The sequence below is a fragment of the Prionailurus viverrinus genome, chromosome B3 (assembly GCF_022837055.1).
Source record: "Prionailurus viverrinus isolate Anna chromosome B3, UM_Priviv_1.0, whole genome shotgun sequence".
NCBI lineage: Eukaryota > Metazoa > Chordata > Mammalia > Carnivora > Felidae > Prionailurus > Prionailurus viverrinus.
Genome location: NC_062566.1, coordinates 409,798 through 427,686, shown reverse-complemented (window position 1 = coordinate 427,686; position 17,889 = coordinate 409,798). Strand labels below are relative to the sequence as shown.

Genomic DNA, 17,889 nt, shown 5'->3' with positions numbered 1-17,889 from the left:
TGCCACTCACCTGGGCCTTCTCTCTCTTTGCTCTGATCAGCGTGTCTTGGTAATGCTGGGCCACTTCTGCGAGAACTCCCTCAAGTTTAGCAGCAGGAATCTGCAGGGCCTGCAGAGTCTTTTGGGCATCACCTTCATCCAGGGCTTCGTTAATTAAACCAATGGCTAAAATCCCTAAATATGAAGGGACAAAGGTTATTTTCTTTTAATTAACAAATTATTTAAACAAATCTAATTAATCATAAATCCACCCAAGCATTATGATTCAAATCATAACTTGACACCTATAATATTAAGCAGCATTTAATTTTTTTTTAGTATTTGTTTCATTTAAAGTAAACTCCCTGGTATCCATATTGCCACTGAAACCTCAAGTCTTTCTGTTTTATTTTTAATTGCTCTACCTGAAAAGTTGAGAGAACTTTCACGAAACTGGCTTTAATAATCTAGCTTTCAAGTACTTTGCAATGTGTAATCAAAACCATTTTTGATTCACAGCACGTCAGAGTTCAAAGAATCCTAAAAAGTCACCTGATCAACATCTTTATGTAAGAAAAGACTAGGCTTAGAGATTTCTTCAAGACCACACCGCAAACAGGTGGCCGATGGCAGATCCAACCCGAGGGCTCCCCACCCCAAAGCAAGGCTCTTCTCACTAACCAACGGCATTTTTCTTACAGGAAATACAAACTGAACGAATTAAAACTAAAAACATTCATTCCTTAGGTATCTCAGGCAGCTGCACTACTTCTGTAAAGGCTCGGTGGTAGAAGAAAAATTTGGTTGACCTTTGACCTGAGTCTCTGAGATGAAGCCTCTGAACCCCTTGGAATTTCCTAAATGGTAGGATTATCTGTGTTATTCTTGCCGGGCTTCTAGGACCACACCTGAGTCTTTCTGTGCGAACCAGGCGGGCCCGCTGGATGGTCTCAGGACGGGGGCTGGTCATGCCGGCAAGACCAAGCCCGCGATCAAAATACTGGGGCTTTGAGCCGTGTGATATCGTGGTATCAGCCCAGCCTGCCTATCTCCAGGGAGGGGAGGCAGACTAGAAACCGAGTTCAGTTACATGGCCAACAACCAATCCTTCACAGGTAACGAAGCCCCTTAAGAACTCTGGACACCCCACACTCAGGTGAGCCTCCCTGGTTGTGACACACATCCTAAGGACACATAAGCTTCACATTTGGGACCCTACCAGACATCCCCCTACAGGTCTCCTTTTCTGACCACTTCTGATTTGTATACTCTATAATAAAACTATCATCATAAACATAGGCTTTACCCTCAGTTCTGCAAGGCACTCTAGCAAATTATTGAACCTGTGGGGGGGGGGGGAGGGGAGATTGAGGGAACCTCTGAATTTATAGCCAGTTGTTCAGAAGCGTGGTGACCTGGGAACTCCTTAGAGTTTGTGACTGGTGTCTGAAATGAGAGGAGTCTTAAGGAGGACTGTCCCCTGCACCTGCGCAAGATGACCTAACTCCAGGTAGTTAGTTAGCTCAGAACTACTTGTTACAAAACGTTTAAAAATAAAAGATCATGTTCAAGGGACGTCCTGAATATTTTAGTTTTTGTTACACACACACCTAATTGTAGCAGTTGCCTGAGGTTTTGAAAACAACATCTAACCTTAGCTTTTTGAGATACACACACACACACACACATCCAATTTCCAAAAATCTTTCTAGGACTAGTGTTCAGAATCAGGTCGTGGAATCACACCATCTTTAATTGTGTCATTATTTGAGGGGATAATTAAATAGATTACTCACTCTCATGTTCCTCCTGCACCACCAGATTCACATGGTCCACACAAGCCTGAATGTCATTCCATGTAATAAATCCATTATTTTCTGCATGTGCCTGAGTTTTCAGTTTCATCAGCTCATCGAGATACCTGCCTCATTCCCCCAACAAAAAAGACAATGAAGGACAACATAAGAAAAGGGACCTTCAGGAGTGGCTCAGTCAGTTAAGCGTCCAACTCTTAGTTTCAATTCAGGTCGTAATCTCATGGCTTATGGGATCGAGCCCCACATTGGGCTCTGTGCTGTCAGCATGGGGACCTGCTTGGGATTCTCTCTGCCCTTCCCTTGTGTGTATGCATGTTTGCTTGCTCTCTCTCTCTCTCTCTTTGAAAATAAATAACATTAAAAAAAAAAAAAAGAAAAGAAAAGTAAAAGGAATCTTCAGGATTGTCACAGATGACAGGAATGAGAAGACTGGGAACAAATTATCCAAGGAACAAAGACAGCTAATGTATCCCAACAGTTTGACATACTCTGGAGGAAAACTTTGGGACTGAGGAGTTACCTTCAACAAAATGTGAAAATGTAAAGGCATCACTACTTCTTCCCTTTTTTTTTTTTTTAAGTTTATTTTTTTCTTTTTGTAATCTCTACACCCAATGTGGTACTTAAAATCATAACCCCAAGATTGAGCCCACGCTCTGGCAAACGAGCCATCAAGGCGCCCCAGGATATCATTCATTCTTAACAGCCTGTTACATGTTCTAAATTCCAGATATCACCAACTAATAACCAGAGGCAGTGTCTCAACCAATTCCTAAAGACAAAAAAACAAGGCCATACACCAGCTAACAAAATATCATTAAGGGTCTCTGGCTGGCTCAGTCAGTATGGTGTGTGTCTCTTGATCTTGGGTTCGTGAGTTCAAGCCCTGCATTGGGTGTAGAGCTTACTTTAAAAAAAAAAAAAAAAAAAAAAAAAAAGGATATCACCATTAAGCAACTCTTACTGAATATTAAGTACTGATTTAAACAAGAACTATCAACCAGAGTTAAAAACACTAGGTGATGGTTAAAGGGGAACTGGATATTTTGATGGTGCAAAGGTACAAAAAGAGATTATGCTAAGGGAAAACATAAATATACATTAGAGGAATAAGTTGTCTCCCCAGTTCAATGATCAATCTTAGTATTTCTAACGGTGACACAAATAGATTTTATATGCCTCTAGTTAAGAGATATGAAACACACATCACCAAAAATGTTGACTTGAGGGGCGCCTGGGTGGCGCAGTCGGTTAAGCGTCCGACTTCAGCCAGGTCACGATCTCGCGGCCCGTGAGTTCGAGCCCCGCGTCAGGCTCTGGGCTGATGGCTCAGAGCCTGGAGCCTGTTTCCGATTCTGTGTCTCCCTCTCTCTCTGCCCCTCCCCTGTTCATGCTCTGTCTCTCTCTGTCCCAAAAATAAATAAAGGTTGAAAAAAAAAAAAAAATGTTGACTTGAATCTTGACAACCCTTTGGATGTAATTTCCAATTTACAGGAATAAGCCAAATATCAGGAAGCAACCAGAACCCGAAGACAGAACATTTAATACAAATTGGTCCCAGCTCTTTAACCACTCGGCATCATGAAGACAGGAACCACGCTAGATTAGAAGATACCTAAGGGATACAACAGTCAGATGTAGCACATGGTCCTGCACTCGATCCTGGTTTGAAGAGACCAGGAGAAAAGGACAGTTTTGGAACAAGTGAAGAAGCATGAAAACGGACTAGGCTTAGAAGATACTAAAGATGAAGTGCTGCTTTTGTCAGGGTAGAAGACAGCACTATTGTGGCTACAAAATAAGTATCTTCATTGTTCCAGATAAGCATATCTATATATTTAGGAGTCGAATGTCATGATAATAGGTAATTTACAATAAGTCGTCCAGCATAACAGTTAATAAAGTGAATCAAAACAGGAAAAAAAAAGAAAAGATCACACTAAGGTCACAATGCCTGAAAACGGGAGTGTTGCTGACCAGCAACAGAGTAAGAGCCGTCTGATGGACTCAAGCTGCCACTCTGGGCACCCACCTCTGACAGTTTTCTTCTTCAATATTGGTAAGGCCTGTCACGGAACTGCTCAACTGTTTCCACACGGTGTTCATGTCCCCCGACTCCAACGCCCTGTTGATTAGGGCCACTGATGACAACATCTCCACTGCGACAGAGAGCTCAGGATGGGTGAGGTTATGCTGTACAGAAAGGGGGAGGGGGAGAAGGGGAGGACAGACATTCTTGGACACCAAGCAAGGTTACAAGTTTAATAAAGGCATAAGAAGTCTAAGCTTCTGGTTTATTTAATTTAAAAAAAAAAAAAAAAAAAAGGCTCTGCCAACGACTCCAAGGGGCAGGTATCAAGTTCATGGCCACTCCATTTTGCTCACAAGCAGGACAGGTTCAGCTGACTTACCTCAGGACTCTGTTGCTGCAGGGTAGCCAGCTCTTTCTGATAAAGACCAGCAGCAAATGGAAACACCTGGGGCAGCTGGGCCTCGGGATTCATGAGCTCCAGAACCGTCTTCTCAGCAACACCCTTCTGGATGGCGGCGTTGATCGCTGCCACGGCTGTCAATCCTGGTAGAAAACAGGTGAGAAATGCAGCTGGCGTGGGAAGCCCCAAGGGGAAGGAGAGTCGTCTTCACAGAAGAAAGTTACATTCTGTGGATAAACTATCAGCCCTAATGTTTGAAGTGGAAATTTCATCTTTACGGAACAGGCTCCCCCTTTGTATGAAGGTGAACCGGAGGCCAGGCCGACTGTATCTCCACGAAGCTGTTTCAAAGGGTGGCCTCCCTTCTCCTTCACCCATATCTTCCCTCCACTCCAATTTATAAAACATCTTTCTAAAACGTCTCTTCCATCCCCTGCAGCCCGGCAAGTAGAGGACCAGCTCCTTAAGCTGCCACGCAAAGGTTTCCGGTCTTTCCAAGCCTTTATCTTACACAGCTCGGCTCCAAACACGTACAAAAATGTTATTCGAACCACCGTTGTTTCCAGACCTCTCTCACCTTCTATACCTCTACTCGCGCGTCCTTCCTTCCTCTCTCACGTTAGGAGCGTCCTTCTCCTTCTCCTCCCTCCTCCACCGTCCAGATCTTACCGATCAAGCCCCTAAGTCTCACCTCCCCCAACCGTCGGTGCCTCCCGGCCCGAGTGAGCCTCCACGGGCTCAGCTCTGCTTTGAAAACCAGGGGAGCCGCCGCCGCCAGAGGCACCCGGTGGTGGATGGCGAGCAGGCCTGGGGAGGGGGCGAGGAGTGACGGAATCTGACCTCAGACGCCCCTTGTGACATCAGCCCCACTCGGCCTCTCAGGGGGGGCTCTTACTTCTCTGATACTGCTGGGCAGCACTGTTGGCAGCATCCACTCCAGACTGCAGTTCCTCCTTCTGCAGGGGATCCGCCTGGCCACCCTAAGAAAAGCAAACAACTTGGTTTTTCTTTTAAGTTTATTTACTTATTTTGAGAGAAAGAGGGAGAGAGAGAGAGGGAGGGGGAGTGCACAAACACATGGGGGAGGTGCAAAGAGAGGGATGGAGGGAGAGAGAATCCCAAGCGGGCTCCAAGCCGTCAGGGTAGAGCCTGATACGGCTCAATCTCAATCTCAAAACTGCGAGATCATGACCCGAGCCGAAATCAAGAGTCACCGACTCTCAGCGACTGAGCCACCCAGGCGCCCCAAGCAAAGAACATTTATATAAGGATTCTCATGCCTATGCCTCCAGGTCTTATAATTGTCGTATCTCAACAGCAGTCACAGGGACAAAGAACCAGAGGCCTAAGTGACAGCTTCAGGCTACGTGCAAAGTAGCATCCCTGGGTAGAGCCAAAGCCCTTGCCAAATCTGGGGTAGAGTGACTTTCCAGACACCAGTACATGTAAAAAAGAATAGTTTGTGAGAAGCATCAAAATATTGAGATGAGATGTTTATAGACTCCTTAGCACATTAATGCTATTGACTTTGGCTGATATATGCTGGGAATCTGTATAATGTACACTGTCCTCATTCAGACAAAAAGAAAGCCACTCATATTTGTTCTAAAAACCCACTAAGTACAATTCCACAGTGTACTTTTACTGCACGTTAAGTACTTTCCCAGTGTTGGCCAGAGGAAACTAGTGACGTGTGTTTTCTTTTAAGTAGAAATTCCTGAAGTAAGAATGTAAAAAAGATTCAAGTTTTCCCCAATGGCATTTAGCTGGGGGATTAAGAAGGATGCTTCAGTGAAAGGGTGGTCAGGTTCGGAGGGTGGGTGTGTTTAAGAAGATTTACAACTCTAAAAGCAAAAGACAGCTAAAAACAATGTGTATTTTACCTGAGGACTTTTTTTTTTTTTTTTGAGAGACGGAGCACAAGTTGGGGAAGGGAAGAGAGAGAGAGGGAGACACAGAATCCGAAGCAGGCTCCAGGCTCTGAGCTGTCAGCCCAGAGTCCAATGCAGGGCTTGAACTCACAAACTGTGAGATCATGACCTGAGTGGAAGTTGGATGCCCAACCGACCTAGCCACCCAGGCGCCCCCGAGGACTTTTTTTTTTTTTAAGTAGGCTTTATGCCCACCACGGGGCTTGAACTCAGGACCTTGAGATCAAGAGTCAAGCTGAGATCAAGAGCCGGACTCTCAACCAACTGAACCACCCAGACACCCCACTTGAGGATATTTTAAAAACCTACATTTAGGGGCACCTGGGTGGCTCAGTTGGTTAAGCATCTAACTTTGGCTCAGGGCATGATCTCCCGGGTCGTGAGTTCGAGCCCCACATCAGGCTCTGTGCTGACAGCTCGGAGCCTGGAGCCTGCTTTGGATTTTCTCTCTCTCTCTCTCTCTCTCTCTCTCTCTCTCTCTGCCCCTTCCCTGCTCACACACTCTTTCTCTCTCAAAAATAAATACACATTAAAAAAAAAATTTTTTTTTTCAATAAATAAAATCCTGCATTTATATGCGGGAGAAAAAGTTATACTAAAAACTATGGGTGATACTATAACTATAGGGGAAAAAGCCTCCATAAATATCTTTAAACGATACAGGATCGAATACAGGATTCGAATGGCTACATGTGAAAGCTTGCGGGTTCGACCCAGGACACTTTTACCTGTCTCTTCTGCTGTCTATCACCCAGGAGCTGCTTGAGGTACCAGTCACCGTTCTGCTGCTGGAGCCCTCGAAGGCCCAGCGCGGGGGACTGCAGAGCCTTGAACAAGGCCAGTGCAGCGCCCTGCTCCAAGGCCAGATCCACATTTGCTAATGCAGAAGAAGCTGAGGAAGAAAAAAGACCAAAGCTTAAGAAAACACTTTGTAAACATCGGTCTAGAGTATTTTTCCCTCCCCCAAACCAATCTCAATTTCAGATGAGGGAAATATAGTTCAGATGGCCTTTATTCTGGAATATCACAGAAGCACAGGATCTTGGCATTGGAAGAGAACCTTAAAGGCATCAAGTCCAGGGGCCCCAGCCGGGCTGTTCATCAGAGTTAACAGATTCCTGGACCACGCCTCAGGCCTACTTAAAAGCTTCCAGATGTAGACAACCTGGCACCACTACGGGTAGCACTAAAAGAGGCATCAGTACAAACCAATTCGTGTCTAAATTCCCTCTAAATGCCAAATTGTTGCCTAAACTACCACACAGGAGAAAGTTTCTCCCATGGCAACTTACTACATCTTTGGGCAATTTTGTTTTAAAAAACAAAACAAAACAAAAACTATTAAAGTTTTCACCCTACTGTTGACACTTGAATACATCCAGTCCCTCTTTCCCCATGACAGTCTACCCCAGGAGAAACAGCCTTAGTTCCTCTTTATAGCATCAGTCCGAATCCCTTCATTATCCCCCATCTCCTAAACACACTCCACCCAGGAGTCAGAGCCCAGAGAGCAAAGGTGGTCTGACCATGTGGAATGGAAGGCACTGTCTACACCCTCTCGATATTCTCTACTTCTAGTCACAGAACCTGAGGTCACATAAGGTCTTTTACATCTGGCAGTGAAAACCTAGATGTTCCTTTACCTGAAAATAATAAAGACACCTTCCCCATAGTGTTATTGTTCAGATTAAATAAAATCAATGTACACAAAAGCACTCTGCATATTGTAAAATAGATAAGGTATTAGGTTGGAAGTCAGAATACAGTACTTTCTGATTTCAGAAATAATAACCACTGGAAAATGATAATTACTGTACGATTTTCAGTTTCCTTATTTTTAAAAGAGAGAAGAATTCTCCCTCCATGCAGTTGAACTGATTTTATCACCGAAGTAGCAAAACAAATCAATAATAACATCCTAAAAATCAAAATATTTGGGACATAGCAGCACTTATAAATTTTTAATGTTTTCATTAATATAAAATTAATAAATTTTTTAATTAATTTAATTAATTAAATTAAATTAATTAATTAAATTAATTAAATTAATTAAATTAAATTAAATTAATAAAAAATTAATATAAGTTGTCAAAAAGAAAAAGATTTTAAATTTCAATGGATTTGTGGTCTCACTGTAGACTCCTAAGAGACTATCCACTTCTTCCCAATGAATACACCTGCAATTCAGTAATTCATTACCACACCAAGGTGATGGCTCTTTCAGTCATGGCTATAGGTCTATGTGACCATTAGCCAATTAACCATCCATTCCTTCAACCCTTACTGAGCACCTGCTCTATGCTGCAAATACAGTTTTGAACAAAACAAGTTATCTCTATCTTTGTGGAACTTTTACAGGAATGGGGACAGAAAATAAACAAAATCAGGTAACTACCAGGCTTTCTCTAGGTCTGCAAAGTAGAATCTCAGATTACCTATCTACAAACGCATCTAGTCACTTATGCTTTTACTGGAAGCATAAACTTACTACATAAATACGTAAATATTTAAATAAACATTTACTAACATTTATACTATAAAGATGATAAAGTTTAGAACATTATTTAAATATTTTCTTCCACTAAGCTTTAATCACTTTTCCTTATTCAAAAACTTTTTCTCATTTTTAAGTATTTGGCCTGCAGCTTTCTCCTGGGGCATTGACTTCACTGCTGGTTCTCACAGCCTTAGGGGAAGAATCTTATCTATAAATTATGTTAAGATAATTCTGGACCTAAAGTTCCTGTATCTTCCTAGCATACAACTTTCTCTTGCTTCAGACTGGTTCTACGACTAGAAAAGATTGTGCCTCTATGAGGAATCCTGCCTTATTTATCCAGAGAAGTTTCCCATACAAACCTCCAACGAGAAGTCATCATTCCCTTCTTTATTTTATGATGCACCTCATACAAGCTTTGATATTTTGTTCTAAGCAAGTTGCCCTGAAATTACTCATTTGCACATTTATCATCCGTACCACGTTGAAAGCTATTTGAAGGAATTCGTATTATTTTGCTCCTCTGACCACATGAGAATATGAATGGAACACTTTATTTTTTTTTTTTAATTTTTTTTTTCAACGTTTTTATTTATTTTTGGGACAGAGAGAGACAGCATGAACGGGGGAGGGGCAGAGAGAGAGGGAGACACAGAATCGGAAACAGGCTCCAGGCTCTGAGCCATCAGCCCAGAGCCCGACGCGGGGCTCGAACTCACGGACCGCGAGATCGTGACCTGGCTGAAGTCAGACGCCTAACCGACTGCGCCACCCAGGCGCCCCTGAATGGAACACTTTAAAAACATATACTGTGGCTCTTCCCTCACAGGTTTATAATAGACTCTCATACACTTTGCCAAGTCAAGCTACCACAGTTCTAAAATCCTAAACAATACAGAAAAAAAAAACTTAGTGACACAAAGACTGTTATATGCACCGTGTGCAGCAGGAAACATGCTGCGCTTTCTTCTCACACAACTAAGTATAAAAGGACACTCTAGTTCAATTTGCTGGCCTAAATATTCATATAGATACAGGACAACACATTACTCATACGTGCATGGAACTATTACTCTGTTCAGAAAACCATTATCTCAAATGAACTAGAATGCAACAGAATACAAATACTCCTGGTCAGGATTTAAGAGTTTCTGATCATATGGAATTGCTAAAAACTTCTAAAGGCTCTCTAGAAGCGCCCGGGTGGCTCAGTCAGTTAAGCAACCAACTCCTGATTATGGCTCAGGTCACGATCTCACAGTCCGTGAGTTCAAGCCCTGCATAGGGCTCTGCATTGACAGCACGGAGCCTGCTTGGGATTCTCTCTCTCTGTCTCTCTTCCCCTCCCCAGCTTGTGCTCTCTCTCTCAAATTATTAATAAATAAATAAATAAATAAATAAATAAATAAAGTCTCTCTAGTTATTCAGAGTATTGGTTCAAGAGAGAAATTAGGGCCTCCCAATGAACAAAGAGGACACGAATTACTATTACTATTATTATTATCTTTAGCAAAACAAGGTCAAGTCTGGTTGAAATCAAATGTAACCATTATGCTAGGAATTACAGGGATCTCAAAAGAAGCATAACTCATAAGTAATCTGTACTTTAAGGAATTTACGGAGATGTCAGAAACAAAGGCAAGCAATATAAGACAATACGTAATTGAGTATAAAATCGTGTGGTCTATAAATGCTGTGGGAGAGATGGAATGGGTGCAGGTGAGAATCGAGCTGGACCCTGAATGATGGGTATAATTTGAATCAGATTAAGAGATGAGGTATGAGGCCATTAGAGTGAGGAGACTACCCCATTAGCAAAAGCTATAATAATGTTAATGTTTACTGAGGACTTACTAAATGCCATGTAATTTACACACATTATCTCATCATCTGCATAACGACTTATGCCACAGGTGCTATTAATGAGGCCAGGAGGGGCACCTGGGTGACTCAGTCGGTTAAGTGTCCACCTTTGGCTCAGATCGAGATCTCAGTTTTTGAGTTCGAGCCCCTCATCAGGCTCTGTGCTGACAGCTCAGAGCCTGGAGTCTGCTTCAGATTGTGTGTGTGTGTGTGTGTGTGTGTGTGTGTGTGTGTGTGTGTGTGCATGTGCATGTCTCTCTCTCTCTCTCTCTCTCTCTCTCTCTCTCCTGGAGTCTGCTTCAGATTGTATGTGTATGTGTGTGTGTGTGTGTGTGTGTGTGTGTGTGTGTGTGTGTGTGTCTGTCTCTCAAAAATAAATAAACGTTAAAAAAATTTAAGTAAGATCGGGGCGCCTGGGTGGCGCAGTCGGTTAAGCGTCCGACTTCAGCCAGGTCACGATCTCGCGGTCCGCGAGTTCGAGCCCCGCGTCGGGCTCTGGGCTGATGGCTCGGAGCCTGGAGCCTGTTTCCGATTCTTTGTCTCCCTCTCTCTCTGCCCCTCCCCCGTTCATGCTCTGTCTCTCTCTGTCCCAAAAATAAATAAACGTTGAAAAAAAAAAAAAATTTAATAAAAAAAAAAAATTTAAGTAAGAGGCCAAGAGACCAAGTCCCAGGTCTGAGCCACTCCAGAACAGGACTCCTTCATGAGTGATGAAATGGACGGAGTGAATATGGGAGACAATTAGGCAGATGAGTTTGTACAGAGTAGTATGCATAAAATACAAAATACAGAACTCCACTAGACTAGGGGGTCTACATTTTGTCCAGCAAATAATAATGTAGGTTCTTTAGCAGAAGAGTGATAAAGTGAAAGTGACACTTTCAAGAAATTAGTTTCTCAAAAGAATGTAACACATATATACAAAAATCATTTTTTAATCTCATTTTTGTTTAAAAATGTTTTGAAAAGGATATTCATAAAAAATGCTAATAGTGGTTATTTCTAGGGGATGAGGGGTTAATTTTCTGTGTATTTTTTGTTTACTTCTGGATAGCTTGTATTACTCTCTGAAAAAAAAATAAAAATATTACTTTAAAAATAGGAAAAGTCACTATTTCGATTTTTTAAAAAGTGTGTTAACACAGGGTGAGAGAGTGAAATTAGCCAACAAGGCAAGTCCAGAAGCTACAGCAGACAGATGAGCAAACAGAATAGCGAGGGCCCACCTGAGGACGACAGTAGCTAAAACAGAAGACATACAAACACAAAAAAACAGTAATAAGCAATAGTTCCTAAACAAATCCTCTGATAAATAAACTCAAACCATGTCATCGGTACAAGAACAGATCAACACTCCTATTGTTCTGTAACGTCTCTCCAGGTACCTGAGTCAGGGACATACTTACTATTGACTTTGTTGATATTGCCTTGAATTTCAGCTTGAGTGAGCAGCTCCTCATAAACATCCCTTTCTCTCTCAGAGTTTTCTGTCTGAAGATGAGTAAAAAAGTCACAGATCAGTTCAGGTCTCTAAGAAGACCCACAGCAACATACTTGCACTTCTCCCCCACCAAAAGACAACAAAGAGTAAGGGTGTGGCTTGCAATCCTTAATGAAGCACAACTTCATTAAGTTGTGGGACGCTACAGAAATATCAACTAAAAACGTAAAAAGCAGATCTGCTTGTTAATGACAAGCCCGAAGGTTCTCCCAGAGTTGGAGAACACGAGCCTGAGCAGGAAGCACGGGTGAAGCCCGTCCTGCCCACTTGTGAGCCTGCATCCTTGCCTCAGACCCGAGCAGACCGGGCACACCCTAAGACCAGATGTCAGAACTTCTCATCAGTTTGTACAAAATTCAAGATTAAAAGTCAAAATGGAACCGAATGCCAAAAGACTGCATACTGTGTGAATCCATTATCATTTATATGTAATTCTAAAAAGGCAAATACAGTGATCTGTTCAGATTGGAGGTTGCTTGGGGTCAAGGGCAAGGGGTAAGGAGTAGTGGAGGCGGACTATGAAGAGGGACCTGGGGACTTTGGGGATGATGGTTTTTGTAACCATATACATTTGTCAAAACTCGTCAAACCATGCATGTAAAATGAGCGAATCTTATTGTATGTAAATCATACTTTAAGAAAACTGATTTTAAAAATGGAGTTATAGCGAACAATGAAACAATATCGATCAACTAGAAAGAACAGACGTTCCATTTTTACCCTGTTTTTAGCATTTGTCATTTTCTCCTGTTTGGCCTGATAAAGCACATCCTGGTAAGTGGAAGCCAAGGGATCTTCAAGATTTACAAGCATGGCGTTGGGGTTTCTCAAAGCTGCAAACGTGTCAGCTGGAATTCTATGGTCAATAGCTTCATTAATAGCAATAACAGCAGCATGCACTAAAAAAAAAAAAAAAAAAAAAAAAAAAAAATTTCAAAACATAGAACACAGAAGTTATATACAGCAAGGGACGTACACGACACATACAAAACAACATTACAACCCCCTATTGCAGAGAAAGGCTTGTCACGATAGAGAAACAATGACTGGGGCTGAAGGAATGGCGCCCTGAATCCCGTAAGCCTCGTCTCTTCCTTCGTATGCACAAAGTCACAGCTCTGCCTGTGATCCATGTCTGGGAGGCTGAGTTTGGAATCCCACAGGGAAATATTCATAAAAGAGCCTTGCAAGGAGTGTACGTTATGGAAATGTTCACCCTTAATCATCATGTAAGTACCATTAAAAAAAATAAGACACTCAAAGAGGGGCTGAAATGTAGAACTCAATTTCTAAATGCTTTCATTTTCATCAGAACCAAGCACTTACTCCCAAATAACAGCACAGAAGATGGCAGCAGTGTTAAAACCACATCTACTGGGGCACCTGAGTGGCCCAGTCGATTAAGCATCCGACATCGGCTCAGGTCATGATCTCATGGTTCATGGGTTTAAGACCCACAGACAGTGGGATTCTCTCTTCCTTTCTGGCTTGCTGCCCCTCCCCGACTCGTGCTCTCTCTTAAACTTAAAAAAAAAAAAAGCTACATCTACTGACTTGCTAGCGAAATTCCTAATCCCAAGACCATCACTATAGTATTCATTACTGAAAGTGGTAGCAACAATCCCATTTGAACCCACAAAATTTCTCTCTTCTTACATGCAGCTTCATCCACTGAGAGTTCATTAGCCAGGATGCCCCCAATCTTGCTGAAGGCGGGCATCTGAATCCCATACTTCTCCAGTTCAATCTTCATGTTGTTGATTTCCTCTTCTGCAGGAAGGGGTAAAGACCCAGGTGAGCAAGTTAAGCACCTTTCCATAACTCAGAGAAGGAAGGCGCATCCCCAACTACAAAATGGGATAAAGTGGTAGCTACCTCATAGGGTTGATACGATGACTTAATGAGATAATTATGGAAAGCACTTAACAGAGCATCCGGCACATAACGTACATTGAGTAGATACTGTTATTACTATTATCAAGAACATCAAAAATAACTAGAACATGAGAACAGCCCTACAGAAAATAGTTTTTCAAAACTGCTACTTGTGGCATTTCTACAATGAACTTATGAATGGAGCAGCTTTAAAAGGAGCTCAACAACAAGTGACCCACAGGCCAGCCAGCCTTCTCGGTCTTCACACACCAAGTCACTACTGCTATTAAACAATTTTCCTTCCAAGGCAGGAAACCAAATGATAAAGGAAACAACATGTGAGGTTTGGCCCTTTGCCCTAGGTCTGGTGAACAACTTCCCTAGAAGGAAAAATATCATAGATAAAAGTTTTATTCAATTTAAAATTCCCAAGCCTACAAAATAATGACCAATTCAAAAGATTTGAATCTATATTGCCCCTAACCAATATGACCAATGTTCTTTTTCTCCCCAGGCCCCCATCTCTTCAAGCAAGCATCTACTAGAGCAAATACACAAAGAATAAGGTAAATAAGGTAAATTTTTTAATTACGTAATTGTCACCTCTGCATTACCTCAGTCCCCATAGCATACCCCTTGCTTTGCCCAGAGTAGGGACTTGCGAGAAGCAAAGGAAAAGACTGTTTTCACCATGCATGGATATTTCATGTTAGATGCTAATACGGTATTATGTATTTTCTGTGTTATATATTAATACTATTCCCACTTTACATATAGGAAAATGGACACTCACTAATCATACTCACGTCAGAAACGAGAGAACAGAGTTTAAAATTCCAACTTTAGCATTCTTCTCAGCACACCAGGAGAAATAAGTTACTTATCCTTCTTTGATCTCTGTTGCCAGAGTGTTTTTAAAGCCCTATGTCTTTAAGATTGGTACTGTTGACTCTCCGGGCTATTTCTACATAAATCAAGCATTTCCTGCCAAGTTTGCAACTCCTTACCTGTGAAGTCAACCTTTCCATATAGGTCTTGAATCTGAGGAGCCAGGCCTAGTTTGAACAGGTACAAACTAGAAGACATGATATGCAGAAAAGAGTTAGGCCTCCCATTGCATCTAGCTGCTGCTCTTAGACTGAAAGGGAAAGGTAGCAAACATAAAGAACAGAAACATTCTGAACACAGACTCCTTGCATGCTACCATAGTCCCCTTTGCAGTTACCATGCTTTACCTCAGAACCTTTTTTCAGTTTTACATAACATTGTCCTAGAAAGTCACATAATGCAATGCAAAAAGCACCAGACTGGGAGTCAGAAGACACAGGTTCAAGTCTCAGTCCTGGTACAAATCTAGTGTATAATTAGATGTTGACATACATGTGGATGTAATTAATCTAAGTGGAGAATCTTCACTTTTGTTTACCTTCCTGTGATCAATAAGCTTTAAGTAAAATAAGATATTTGAGAAAAGTCCCATGAAAATGATTCAAATAGAAAGTCTTAGTTAAACTGAATTCAGGGGCGCCTGGGTGGCTCAGTCGATTAACCGTCTGACTTCAGCTCAGGTCATGATCTCACGGTTCATGGGTTCGAGCCCCGCATTGGGCTCTGTGCTGACAGTCCAGAGCTTGGAGCTTGCTTCAGATTCTGTGTCTCCCTCTCTCTCTACCCCTCTCCTGCTCACACTGTCTCTCTCTCTCTCAAAAACAAACATCAAAAAAAATTTTTTTAATAAATTAACTGAATTTATATCACTGATGGAAAAGTTTCATTCAGGTAATTTATGAGTCTTACAGTAAATATTATATATATTTACTGTTTAAATTTAAAAAAATCTAGTAGACTTCAAATTTCATGAAGGCAGGAACAGTAAGTTGTTCACCAATGTCTACCCAGAACCTCTTAATAAATATTTATATTTCATAGACGGATAGCTGGATAAGTAAATGTTTATAAGCCTGAGTTAGCCTAAGTGGATTCTAAGGACCCAGCAGATCAGAATCAGTAAATCAGAAGGGTGCTTGACAGGGATGGACATGGGCAAGACACTGACAGCCTAGCAATAAGGGAATAAATATAACACCCTGAGAAACAAATCATAAACACAATAGAACAATCTCCAGTTTTTGCAAAAAATCTATAAAGCTCAGTATTATCTGAACACAAATATGGATCATACACATTGCATTCACATAACTGACCAGAATTTAAATTATATATAATAAACTCACATGTATAATCTAAAAAAAAAAAAAAAAAACAAGTCAAGCATTCTGAAAACACATTCAAATTTATGCATTCAGAGTAGCTAATAATTTTCTAAGATAAATACAAGTATGAACCATACGTATATGATTAAGTCCTTTCTTTAGAGTAAAATGCTCAAAATAGAACTATACAAAGTTCCTCTCTCAGAAGATTTTAACTCTATTTAACAAATTTTCCAAACCCAATTAGCCAATAACATTCTACACCTGTAATATGTCCTCATTATATGTATTGTTTCTCCCACATATGTCCCACCTGCATTCCAAATTAGTAAGAATACGTTTCTTGAGGAGTTTCTTCCTCTTTTATTTCTACTTTGAAAGAGGAAAGAGGCTGCCATACTTTAAGAAATTGCAAACGTCTGGGGCGCCTGGGTGGCTCAGTCGGTTAAGCATCCGACCTTGGCTCAGGTCACTGTCTCGTAGTTCGTGAGTTTGAGCCCCACATCGGGCCCTGTGCTAACAGCTCAGAGCCTGGAGCCTGCTTCGGATTCTGTGTCTCCCTCTCTTTGCCCCTCCTCTGCTCACTCACGCGCGTGCTCTCTCTCTCAAAAATAAATAAAATTAAAAAAAAAAGAAATTGCAAGAGTGTCATTTTAACAGCCTCAAGGAGCGAATTCGTTTTTAAGGTCTTCCAACAGTAAATTAAAGTTACGATGTCTCTAGCTGCTACAAATAAAGTAGAGGAGAAGCTAAGACATAGGCATCATCTTTTCTTTTATCTCATTTCAATGATTAGGAATATTTTAAGGAGATGGTGGAGCTATGAATATAATCACAAGGACCACTCAGATCCTCTTGCACAGAACAGAGAATATTCAACCTAAAAGCTGAACCTTTAAAGTCCTACCAGTAAACACCCCTTTTCCAATCTTTGCTCCTATTCTCCCATGCCTACTTTTACAAATAACTGTTAGGCACCTACAATGTTTAGTTTGTACTGAGCTCAGGTTTATTTTTCTTTTCTTTTTTCCTATTTAAGCTCTACTTTACAGCAATAGGGGGAAGGAGGTTATGTTAGCCTACTGGGATTCCTATTATCTTTGCTGACTACAGAGTAACCTGGAGGAAGTCACTAGGCTGATCGCAGAGATCTTAAATACAAACACAGCAGTTGACAGGAAACAGAATCTAGTGCAGCACGATCCCTGATCTCTGATTAGAATTTCTCTGATACTAGAAATGTTTTATAGTATATACAGTATCATGTAATGTTTGCTTATGTAAGTATATACAGTATTAGCAGACATCCCCAGCAAGCCTTGAGGCAGCACCCCTAAACAAAAACACTACTATTCTGAAGAGAAACATACACATAATCACAGTCAGTAGATACATATTCTAAATAACCTCAATTAATTCTGATCAGATTTCATCAACAAATCTGTTTGAACCAAACTTAAATGTAACTTTCAGCTTTTACATCTCTTTTGAATTTAGGATATATGACTATGGGCCCATTTAACCTCCAAATCAGTTCTTAGAAAGATAAAACACCAGAGGAAATGGAAATGAAGTATACAAACCTATGCAAAATAATAATGAATTAGGGTCTTATCTGAGGGTGGAATGTAATCCAGAAAAGTAATTTAGCAGGACTAAATACAGGGACTATCTCTGGAATAACGCTAGTCAAGAAACAAGGAGATAATGCTTCTTTGTTGCTACTGATACAAAAGGGAGATAGTGCCTCACCCCTCACAGTGAGGCAAGGAATCTGCCTC

General features: G+C 41.3%; 1 protein-coding gene across 1 annotated transcript in view; it reads right to left on the bottom strand.

The window, feature by feature from the left end:
• Window positions 1-17,889, bottom strand: part of IQGAP1 (IQ motif containing GTPase activating protein 1) — a 102,722-nt gene that overhangs the window by 45,038 nt on the left and 39,795 nt on the right. The window contains exons 6-15 of the mRNA XM_047862222.1: window positions 14,903-14,970; window positions 13,677-13,790; window positions 12,741-12,919; window positions 11,926-12,010; window positions 6,888-7,051; window positions 5,124-5,208; window positions 4,208-4,371; window positions 3,829-3,989; window positions 1,776-1,900; window positions 11-174 (exon numbers count right to left, since the gene is read on the bottom strand). Of these exons, the coding sequence (XP_047718178.1) occupies window positions 11-174; window positions 1,776-1,900; window positions 3,829-3,989; window positions 4,208-4,371; window positions 5,124-5,208; window positions 6,888-7,051; window positions 11,926-12,010; window positions 12,741-12,919; window positions 13,677-13,790; window positions 14,903-14,970 (1,309 nt within the window). The remainder of the gene's footprint in view (window positions 1-10; window positions 175-1,775; window positions 1,901-3,828; window positions 3,990-4,207; window positions 4,372-5,123; window positions 5,209-6,887; window positions 7,052-11,925; window positions 12,011-12,740; window positions 12,920-13,676; window positions 13,791-14,902; window positions 14,971-17,889) is intronic.